Source organism: Oncorhynchus keta, chromosome 27 (assembly GCF_023373465.1).
Source record: "Oncorhynchus keta strain PuntledgeMale-10-30-2019 chromosome 27, Oket_V2, whole genome shotgun sequence".
Classification (NCBI taxonomy): Eukaryota; Metazoa; Chordata; class Actinopteri; order Salmoniformes; family Salmonidae; genus Oncorhynchus; species Oncorhynchus keta.
The window spans coordinates 8,354,135-8,365,837 of NC_068447.1; the positions used below are offsets into that span (position 1 = coordinate 8,354,135).

Genomic DNA, 11,703 nt, shown 5'->3' on the forward strand with positions numbered 1-11,703 from the left:
CCTTTTCCTTCTCCTCCCTCTCCACACATCCTTCTCCTCTTCCCCCTCCACACCACCTCCTCCTCCCCCACACCACCTCCTTCTCCTCATCCCCACCTCGTCCTCCCCTCCCCACCACATCCTCCTCCCTCTCCACACCTCCTCCCCCTCCACACCTCCTTCTCCCCCTCATCACTACACCCTCTTCATTACCTCCTCTTCCTCATCAGCCCCTCCTCCCCCTCCACACCTCCTCCTGCTCCTCATCATTACACCCTCTACATTACCTCCTCTTCCTCATCACCCCCTCCTCCCCCTCCACACCTCCTTCTCCCCCTCATCACTACACCCTCTTCATTACCTCCTCTTCCTCATCAGCCCCTCCTCCCCCTCCACACCTCCTGCTCCTCATCATTACACCCTCTTCATCACCTCCTTCTTCCCTTCACCCTCATATCACCTTTTCCTTACATCCGCATCCTCATCATCCTCAGTAAGTGCATTTTATCCACCTGCTAATATACTATCCTATAACTGGATGGCACAGAAGAGAACGGGCTCATAATAATGTCTGGAACAGGGCGAATAGAATGGAAACCATGTGTTTGATATATTTGATATACATTCCACTAATTCCACTCCAGTCATTACCACTAGCCAGTTCTCCCCAATTAAGGTGCCACCAACCTCCTGTGCATGGTCAGTGTACATAGAAGACACAATGAGCTGGTTTGGGTTTACCTGGTTGGAATCTTGACCCTGAGATAGCGGTCAATCGCAATGGCCAGGAGGGCCAGGATGGAACTTTGCGTCAGTACCAGCACCGTGCACGCGACCATTAGGCAGCTGTAGAAGTGAGTTTGGAGTCCGATGCTGATAGTTATCGCCAAGGGGATGACGAGGGCTCCCACTGCGATATCCGCCAGGGCAAGAGAAACGATGAAGCAGAATGTTGTGTCTCTCAACGACTTGTTAATTTTCACCGCCCAGACCACCATCACATTACCCAGGACGGAGAAGACGGCAATCACCACCTCCATGCCGATGTAGAGCGCCTGGGCTGGGGCGAGTGCTTCAGACATCCTTACAACCTATTATAGCCCAAATGAGAAGACTAGGTATTATTCCAACAAAAGCAAGCCTGGAAAGCCAACAAAATAATCATTTGAGTAGGGTTACACTCCTATAGTGCAAATTGATTTGTGCGTTGCGCGCCCATTCAATGTCCGTTTTACAGTGGCCACATCACTTGGATTATTCAATTTTCACCATACTGAAGTTCTGATACACATCCAGTTTGTGATGCGATTTAGCATCATATGGAACCAAGAAGCAGATCTAAGAATGAATGGCTAGGCCTATTCTTTTGACGGTGTAGCAGACTGGTAGTTCAGAGGTTATTGTGGTGCGTTGTTGCTCCTGTCCTCGTCCAAAAACCCTGTTCCACCGCTTAGCTGGATCCACCTGCGCTTGGGGAAGGGACCTTGCCGCCGAGTATTGTTGATTATTTACCCCCAGGTAGTCACTTCATCATCTTCCACTTCAAGAAGAAGAAAAATCGCCCTGGAAAGTATTTAGTGGACGAAGTACGAACACTGAGCACACACTGGTTGAATCAACGTTGTTACCACGCAATGAAATTACTTTGAACCAACTTGGAATAGATATTGAATTGACGTCTGTGCCCAGTGGGCAGAGGTTCCTTTCTCTCCATGCTGTGCAAGGCGGCAGCTCAAATCAAATGCTCAACTGCAATCCCGGTGCCCGTGCCCGTGCGCGGTGCTCTTTCCCGTTGTGCTTTGAGAGTCAAAGCAATGCGTGACCTAAAATATAATATATTCTTTGTTTTGGTCCCACACGCTCTGATTTCTCCTTCTCCGTGTCATTATGCTATTCTCTGATTTGAACCTTCTCTGTTTCATTAATCTATTCTCTGAACTCACTTTCCGGTTTCATTAGGCTATTCTCTGATTTCAAACTATTGGTCATTGCCATAATTCCAACTCTGCCATTGCAAGTTGCGTCCCTCTTGTTTCTTCCAATGTATAGAGAAATGAAGGAGAAAACGGTTGTACTGTGCTGCCGTGGCCGTCCCATAGATGTGTCTCTCTTTGTGCCAACGGGCGAATGGCGATTGAACTCACTCTTTGATTTATCTCGTAGGTTTTCTCCGAGGATATCCTAGACTATTTATTTGGGATTTAATTATTCTCCCCCCACCTCGTACTGCCCCGGTGTCAATTCGATTGTGAAAACGTTACTCACAATCAACGGGTGTCTCAGGCATCGCTCGTTGATTACTCTGTTGTGACAAGGGTGTGAGTGGTTCAAATCAAATCAAATCCCTCTGAAAGGAGACTTCGAATAGGAGACAATGGACGAGATAAAAAAAATAAAAGAGGATGTTATGCAGTAGACTGCAGTCCAACTAACATCAATCAAATTACGTGGTTAGCAGATGTTATTGCGAGTGTAGCGAAATGCTTGTGCTTAAATTTCCGACAGTGCAGTAATATCTAACAATTCCACAACAACTACCTAATACACACAAATCTAAGTAAAGGAATGGAATAACAAAATATGCATATAAATATATGGATGAGCAATGACCAAGCAGCATAGGCAAGATGCAATAGATGCTATAAAATACAGTATATACATATGAGATGAGTAATGCAAGATATGTAAACTTTATTAAAGTGGCATTATTAAAGTGACTAGTGATCCATTTATTAAAGTGGTCAATAATTTAAAGTCTGTATGTAGGCAGCAGCCTTTCTTTGTTAGTGATGGCTGTTTAACATCAGCCTTGAGATAGATGCAATTTTTCAGTATCTCTTTCCCAGCTTTGATGCACCACCTGGGGGCGTCAGCCAGAAGTCTGTAATAATAGCGTTACTACTACTTATTGTTAGTTTGTTTCCGTTTTTTGGATCCCGCTTAGCTCTTGTAGAGGCAGCAGTTACTCTTCCTGTGGTCCACTACAGTAGACTACTTTTATAACAGCTGTGTTTAGATATTATGACACTGTAAAGACTATTATATTGATTTAAGGGACTTTAACATTACAAATGCCTTTATGGATGCAATTAAATAAACTGTGTCCATCCTTAGCCTTTATAAATGATCAATTAAATTGAATTGAATGACACTAAGGTAATTTATATATGTGATAGTCAGAAATCAACACTGATTTTAAAACGAGTCATTATCATTGTAGACAAAATAAGTGTATCCAGTGTGGAATCAATGGTCCCAGGATCAATTACTATATATGTAGTCCTTCCGCCCTGATCGTGCTCCAAATGGCACTCTTTTCCTTAGTACACTACTTTAGGCTGTGGTCAAAAGTAATGCACTAAATAGGGAACAGGGTGCCATTTGGGATGAATCCCAGTTTTCTGTCTGTGTTAGAGCAGTGTCTGTGGAACACTCAGCAATGTGAGGTCTGGGCTCACCAGTGAGTGAGTGATGGCTCTTGTCCTGTCTCTGGTTCAAAGGTGGAGAGAGAGAGAAAGAGACAGAGAGAGAGAGAGACAGACATACAGACAGACAGAGAGCCAGAGAGAGAGAGAGAGAGAGGGAGAAAGAGAGAGAGACAGAGCAAGAGAGAGGGAGAGAAACAGAGCGTGAGAGAAGGAGAGCGAGAGAGAGAGACAGAGAGAAGGAGAGAGAGAGAGACAGAGAGAGAGAGGGGGGAGAGAGAGACAGACAGAGCGAGAGAGACAGAGAGAGAGACAGAGAGAGAGAGTGAGAGAGAGAGAAAGAGCTACATTAAGAGGGAAAGCGGTCCCAGATGGTGTACTGTGCTCTGACACTCACTTACATAACACTGAATAGGCAGGAGCTAGATTAGGGCAGGGAGCTAGATTAGGGCAGGGAGCTAGATTTGGGCATGGAGCTAGGTTAGGGCAGGGAGCTAGATTAGGGCAGGGAGCTAGGTTAGTACAAGGAGTAGGAAGCTAGAGGGAGCTAGTGTCTAGGCTAGGGTAGGGAGTTAGGCTAGGGCAGGGAGCTAGGCTAGAGCAGGGAGCTAAGGCAAGGAGCTGGGGAATGGAGCTAGGCTAGGGCAGGGAGCTAGGTTAGGGCAGGGAGCTAGGTTAGTACAAGGAGCAAGGCTAGGGAGCTAGATTAATGAATGGAGCTAGGCTAGGGCAGGGAGCTAGGGCAGAGAGCTAGGCTAGGGCAGGGAGCTAGGCTAGGGCAGGGAGCTAGGCTAGGGCAGGTAGCTAGGCTAGGACAGGAGCTAGGTTGGAACAGGGAGCTAGATTAGGGCAGGGAGATAGGCTAGGACAGGGAGCTAGGTTTGTGCAAGGAGCTAGGCTAGGGCAGGGAACTAGGGCAGGGAGCTAGGCTAGGGCAGGGAGCTAAGGCAGGGAGCTAGGGCAGGGAGCTAGGGCAGGGAGCTAGGCTTGGGCAGGGAGCTAGGGAAGGGAGCTAGGCTAGGGCAGGGAGCTAGGCTAGGGCAGGGAGCTCGGGCAGTGAGCTAGGCTAGGGCAGGGAGCTAAGGCAGGGAGCTAGGGAAGGGAGCTTGGCTAGGTCAGGGAGCTAGGCTAGGGCAGGGAGCTAGGGTAGGGAGCTAGGGCAGGGAGCTAGGGCAGGGAGCTAGGCTAGGTCAGGGAGCTAGGCTAGGTCAGGGAGCTAGGGCAGGGAGCTAGGCTAGGGCAGGGAGCTAGGGCAGGGAGCTAGGGCAGGGAGCTAGGGTAGGGAGCTACGTCATGGTAGGGCAGATTTGCTGTAGCCGGAGGGGGTGAAAAGGATATGTGATACTTACAGAAACAAAAGTAATACAGTACATCTTTTTTTCTCCTGTTTAAAAACAAAATCCCCATTTGCTCTTGTAGAGGCAGCAGCTACACTTCCTGGGGTCCACTACAGTAGACTACTTTTATAACAGCTGCATTTAGATTTTATGACACTAATAATGATATTTCCAGAATAATTACATAACTGTCAAGACAATTATATTGATTTAATGGTCTTTAACATTACAAATGCCTTTATGGATGCAATTGAATAAACTGTGTCCATCCTTAGCCTTTAGAAATGATCAATTATATTGAATCAAAGTTAATTTCCCAATATAAGTGATAGTCAGAAATCAATACTGATTTTAAAACAGGTCGTTAACAGTATATACAAAATAAGTGTGTCCAGTGTAGAATCATTGGTCCAAGGATCAATTACTATATATGTAAGCCTTCTCTCCCAGGTCATACTCCAAATAGCACCCTTTTCCTTAGTACACTACTTTAGGTTGTGGTCAAAAGTAGTGCACTAAATAGGGGACAGGGTGCCATTTGGGATGAATTGACCATTTTCTGTCTGTGTTAGAGCAGTGTCTGTGGAACACTCAGCAATGTGAGGTCTGGGCTCACCAGTGAGTGAGTGATGGCTCTTGTCCTGTCTCCGGTTCAAAGGTGGAGAGAGAGAGAGGAGAGAGAGAGAGAGAGAGAGAGAGAGAGAGAGAGAGAGAGAGAGAGAGAGAGAGAGAGAGAGAGAGAGAGAGAGCTACAGTAAGAGGTCCCAGATGGTGTACTGTGCTCTGACACTCACTTACATAACATTGAGTAGGCAGGAGACAGGCAGGCAGGGAGCTAGATCAGTACAAGGAGTTAGGTTTGGGCAGGGAGCCAAGTTAGAGTTAGGTTAGGGCGGGGAGTTAGGTTAGGGCAGGGAGCTAGGGCAAGGAGCTAGGGCAGGGAGCGAGGGCAGTGAGTTATGTTAGGGCAGGGAGTTAGGTTAGGGCAGGGAGCTAGCTTAGGGCAAGGAGCTAGGGGAGGGAGCTAGGGCAGGGAGCTAGGGCCGGGAGCTAGGCTAGGGCAGGGAGTTAGGCTAGGACAGGGAGCTAGGCTAGGGCAGGGAGCTAGGCTAGGGCAGGGATTTAGGGCAGGGAGTTAGGCTAGGGCAGGGAGCTAGGCTAGGGCGGGGAGTTAGGGCAGGGAGTCAGGGCAGGGAGCTAGGGCAGGGAGCTAGGGCAGGGAGTTAGGCTAGGGCAGGGAGCTAGGGTAGGGAGTTAGGCTAGGGCAGGGAGCTAGGCTAGGGCAGGGAGTTAGGCTAGGGCAGGGAGTTAGGCTAGGGCAGGGAGCTAGGGCAGGGAGCTAGGCTAGGGCAGGGAGCTAGGCTAGGGCAGGGAGCTAGGCTAGGGCAGGGAGCTAGGGCAGGGAGCTAGGGCAGGGAGCTAGGGTAGGGAGCTAGGGCAGGGAGTTAGGCTAGGGCAGGGAGCTAGGTTAGGGCAGGGAGCTAGGCTAGGGTAGGGAGCTAGGGCAGGGAGTATAGGCTAGGGCAGGGAGTTAGGCTAGGCAGGGAGCTAGGGCAGGGAGTTAGGCTAGGTCAGGGAGTTAGGCTAGGGCAGGGAGCTAGGGAAGGGAGCTAGGCTAGGGCAGGGAGCTAGGCTAGGGCAGGGAGCTAGGGCAGGGAGCTAGGGCAGGGAGCTAGGCTAGGGCAGGGAGCTAGGCTCGGGCAGGGAGATAGGCTAGGCAGGAGCTAGGGCAGGAGCTAGGGCAGGGAGCTAGGGCAGGGAGCTAGGGCAGGAGCTAGGCTAGGTCAGGGAGCTAGGCTAGGGCAGGGAGCTAGGCTAGGGCAGGGAGCTAGGGCAGGGAGCGAGGCTAGGTCAGGGAGCTAGGCTAGGGCAGGGAGCTAGGCTAGGGCAGGGAGCTAGGCTAGGGCAGGGAGCTAGGCTAGGGCAGGGAGCTAGGGCAGGAGCTAGGCTAGGGCAGGAGCTAGGCTAGGCAGGGAGCTCTCGGGCAGGGAGATAGGCTAGGGCAGGGAGCTAGGGCAGGGAGCTAGGGCAGGGAGCTAGGGCAGGGAGCTAGGCTAGGGCAGGGAGCTAGGCTCGGGCAGGGAGATAGGCTAGGGCAGGGAGCTAGGGCAGGAGCTAGGGCAGGGAGCTAGGGCAGGGAGCTAGGCTAGGGCAGGGAGCTAGGCTCGGGCAGGGAGATAGGCTAGGGCAGGGAGCTAGGGCAGGGAGCTAGGGCAGGGAGCTAGGGCAGGGAGCTAGGCTGGGGCAGATGTGCTGTAGTTGGAGGAGAAGAGGATATATGATACTTACAGAAACAAAATACGATGGGAATGTCATTTTTAGTAAAACAGCTCCAACATGAGAAAACTTGGGCAAAAATTCAGTCAACATCAAATATGTTTGCTCAAATTGTCTCATATTTTTTCCTTCTGTAGCTCAGTTGGTAGAGCATGGCGCTTGTAACGCCAGGGTAGTGGGTTCGATCCCCGGGACCACCCATAAGTAGAATGTATGCACACAAGTCGCTTTGGATACGTAAGTCGCTTTGGATAAAAGCGTCTGATAAATGGCATATATATATTTTCATCCAACTGGAAATGATTATTTGGACCTGTTTCCTAAAGAAAGGCTGTGGAACTAGTTACACACACAATGCTTTTAACATACAATGTTTCAATTTGCATATTTGACATACAGTGCATTTGGAAAGTATTCAGACCCCTTCCCTTTGGCAGAAACATTATGTACAAAATAAGTTACAAATAACTTTCGGTCTTATGACCGAAAAGAGCTTCTAGACATCAGGACAGCGATTACTCACGGGAGGAATACTTTTTCTTCAACGAGTCGAATTTACTTCTATTTATTACTTAACACTTATTTTTCTTAAAACTGCATTGTTAGTTAAGGGCTTGTAAGTAATCATTTCACTGTAAGGTCAACACCTGTTGTATTCGGCACATGTGACAAATACAATTTGATGTCAGAGCAAAAACCAAGCCATGACGTCGAAGGAATTGTCCTTAGAGATCCGAGACTGGATTGTGTTAAGGCACAGATCTTGGGAAGGGTACCAAAACATTTCTGTAGCATTGAAGGTCCCCAAGAACACAGTGGCCTCCATCATTCTTAAATGGAAGAAGTTCGGAAACACCAAGACTCTTCCTAGAGCTGGCCCACAAGCCAAACTGAGCCATCTGGGGAGAAGGGCCTTGGTCAGGGAGGTGATCAAGAACCCTATGGTCACTCAGAGTTCCTATGTTCACTCAGGTAGCTATGTTCACTCAGAGTTCCTCTGTGGAGATGGGAGAACCTTCAAAAGGACAACCATCACTGCATCAGGTCTGGAGGAAACCTCCCTTCGGTGAAGCATGGTGGTGGCAGCTTCATGCCGTGGGGAAGTTTTTCAGCGGCACTGACTGGGAGACAAGTCAGGATTGAGGGAAAGATGAACAGAGAAAATGACAGAGAGATCCTTGGTGAAAACCTTCTCCAGAGTGCTCAGGAACTCAGACTGGGGCAACAGTTCACTTTCCAACAGGACAATAACTCTATGCACACAGCCAAGACAACACAGGAGTGCCTTCAGACAAGTCTCTGAATGTTCTTGAGTGGCCCAGCCAGAGCCCGGACTGGAACCCGATTGATGATCCTGAAAATAGCTACGCAGCAATGCTCCCCATCCAACCTGACAGAGCTTGAGAGGATCTGCAGAGAAGAATGGGAGAAACCCCCCCAAATACAGGTGTGGCAAGCTTGTAGCGTCATACCCAAGATGACTCAAGGCTGTAATAGCTGCCAAAGGTGCTTCAACAAAGTACTGAGTAAGAGGTCTGAATTTTTACGTAAATGTGATATTTCAGATATATATATATTTTTTATACATTTGCTAAAATTTCTAAAAAACTGTTTTTGCATTGTCATTATGGGTTATTGTGTGTAGATTGATGAGGGGAAAATTATTTCATCCATTTTAGAATAAGGTTGTAACATAACTAAATGTGGAAAAAGTCAAGGGGTCTTAATACTTTTAAAATATGGTTATATCAAGCTTTTTCATTCATACAGTAATTAATACTCAACATGTCCTTGGGATTTGAAGTCACAATCTTTTGGTTCACAGCATTCCAATCTTCCTGCTACGACTCCATGTCTGTGTGAATAATTGATTTCACCTGTAATGTGTCACTTTACACTTCAAAGTAAATCTCAGCTCTGTCAAAAGTACCCTCAAGAAAAACTATTTAATTGATCATAAGGAGCAGCATTAAAACAAAGTAATATGCCTCAACAACATTACAGAAAAACCCAAACTTCCTTAAATAAGACAAATAAAGTCAATGATGAGAGGATAGTCAGAGATTACTGATATTTGACACAGGCATGGTGGTGTAGCAGGAAGATCGGAATGCTGTGAACCAGAAGTTGGAACTAAGTTTGGCCCAATATTTTTTTGGTTTTGTTTTAGTTTATAATAATAATAATATAATAATATATGCCATTTAGCTGACGCTTTTATCCAAAGCGACTTACAGTCATGTGTGCATACATTCTACGTATGGGTGGTCCCGGAATCGAACCCACTACCCTGGCGTTACAAGCGCCATGCTCTACCAACTGAGCCACAGAAGGACCAGTTTAGTTTAGTTTATTTTATTTTTACAGGGACAGTGCACATTAATCAACGTTTCAGTAAAAGTGCCGGTTTTAGCCAGCCGGCTAATTTTCAACCGCTCCCTGGGCAGGTTATTAAAAACAATTACAATATAGACAATAGCACCATAGACATAGCAACATAGCAACATAGGACAAGCAAGACATAGCATACAGACAGAGCAACATAGAACAAAAAGCAGCAAGACAAAATTCATTAAAGCAACAAAGTGTTTCCACACCTCACAAGCTACAGACAACAGTTGTTCATAATTTGTTGAAACAACTACATTTGTCGGTGTTTATTATCATTTTACATGAATTTTTTACAGTGTATGACTGCCTCATTAGTGGGGTGAGCTGAGTGGGGGAGAGGTGTGTGACTGTCTCATTAGTGGGGTGAGCTGAGTGGGGGAGGAGGTGTATGACTGCCTCATTAGTGGGGTGAGCTGAGTGGGGGAAAGGTGTGTGACTGCCTCATTAGTGGGGTGAGCTGAGTGTGGGAAAGGTGTGTGACTGCCTCATTAGTGGGGTGAGCTGAGTGGGGGAAGAGGTGTGTGACTGCCTCATTAGTGGGGTGAGCTGAGTGGGGGAGGAGGTGTGTGACTGCCTGCTTGGTTAGTGGGGGAAGGGGAGGAGGTCTGTGACTGCCTGCTTGGTTAGTGGGGGAAGGGGGAGGAGGTGTGTGACTGCCTGCTTGGTTAGTGGGGGAAGGGGGAGGAGGTCTGTGACTGCCTGCTTGGTTGGTGGGGGAAGGGGGAGGAGGTCTGTGACTGCCTGCTTGGTTAGTGGGGGAAGGGGGAGGAGGTCTGTGACTGCCTGCTTGGTTAGTGGGGGAAGGGGGAGGAGGTGTGTGACTGCCTGCTTGGTTAGTGGGGGAAGGGGGAGGAGGTCTGTGACTGCCTGCTTGGTTAGTGGGGGAAGGGGGAGGAGGTGTGTGACTGCCTGCTTGGTCATTGTGATTAGATTAGTGCACTCCTATAATGTAATGTTTGTTATTACACAAGAACATTATGTGTTGCAGTTACGTTAAACTGTGACCTGCTGTTTTAAGCTAAATATCTAATCTTGTGTTTAGTGTTTTTGGAGCCGTCGAGTAAATTGCTGGTGAGGTAGAATGGTTGGTGGGGTTAGCTAGACAAACTCTAGCTCTCCTGGAAGTTGCCCAAAGTGCACAATCAAACCCTGTGCTTTCTGTTTTTGAGGAGGACCACACAAAATGTTGGTTTCACCATTCTCATAAACCGCATGTCTTGTTTGTATTAACAACTCATCATATCAGGGTGCAATGTGCTCTCAGTGTTCTTCCCTCGGTGTGTCCAGATCCCGCGAGCTTACATTAATTATTTACAGTCTGTTAACATGATGCTACCAAATGGCACTACGTTCCCTATTTAGTGCACCACCCTCGGGTCAAAAGCAGTGCACTATATAAGGAATAGGGTGCCATTTGGTATGCAGATCTCTTTTGCAGCTTTACTGAGTCCCCAGAGCTAGAGAATAGTTGAACAGAGATGCTATGCCCAACATGGCATAAACAGAGCTCCGAATCAAATATATATTGTGTCTGGTTCTATGCTCCTAGGAGAGTAGAGGGAGGAATTACACGGGGTACAGTCAGTGAAGATATCAAATCCAGCCTCATACCTGCCATAGCTTTCATCCCAAATGGCGCTCCATTCCCTACATAGTAAGCCCAGCTCTGGTGAAAAGGGGTGCACTAGGTAGGGAATATGGTGCCATTTGGGACACAACTAATAGTGTGTGAAGGAAATGAAGGAATCGTTTGCTATCTAGGCACCTTGAATGACATGTCAAAATTATCTCCGTACTTTCTGATTGGTTAGAGAGGCGGTATCTGATTGGTTAGATAGACTATATCCCAGAGGCAGTGGTAATGTATCTTGTTACATAGGCTGTATCTGATTGGTTAGATAGGTGGTATCTGATTTGGCTATTTCCCAGAGGCAGTGGTAATGTATCTGGTTAGATAGGCTGTATCTGATTGGTTAGATAGGCTATATTATTATATCAAAACTAGTGCACTATAGGTGATACGGTGCCATATGGAACATAGCCATAGAAGGGTCTATAGAGGATACGGTGCCATATGGAACATAGCCATAGAAGGGTCTAGAGGGGATACGGTGACATATGGAACATAGCCATAGAAGGCTCTAGAGGGGATACGGTGCCATATGGAACATAGCCATAGAAGGCTCTATAGGGGATACGGTGCCATATGGAACATAGCCATAGAAGGCTCTAGAGGGGATACGATATGGAACATAGCCATAGAAGGCTCTAGAGGGGATACCATATGGAACATA

At 47.5% G+C, this 11,703-nt stretch overlaps 1 protein-coding gene across 1 annotated transcript in view; it reads right to left on the reverse strand.

Annotated features, from left to right (window-relative positions):
• The window catches only part of LOC118380145 (adenosine receptor A1-like), a 22,134-nt gene extending 19,531 nt beyond the window's left edge, over positions 1 to 2,603 (reverse strand). The window contains exon 1 of the mRNA XM_052481538.1: positions 721 to 2,603. Coding sequence (XP_052337498.1) covers positions 721 to 1,061 — 341 coding nt within the window. The 5' untranslated portion in view covers positions 1,062 to 2,603. The remainder of the gene's footprint in view (positions 1 to 720) is intronic.
• Positions 2,604 to 11,703: the final 9,100 nt, after the last annotated feature.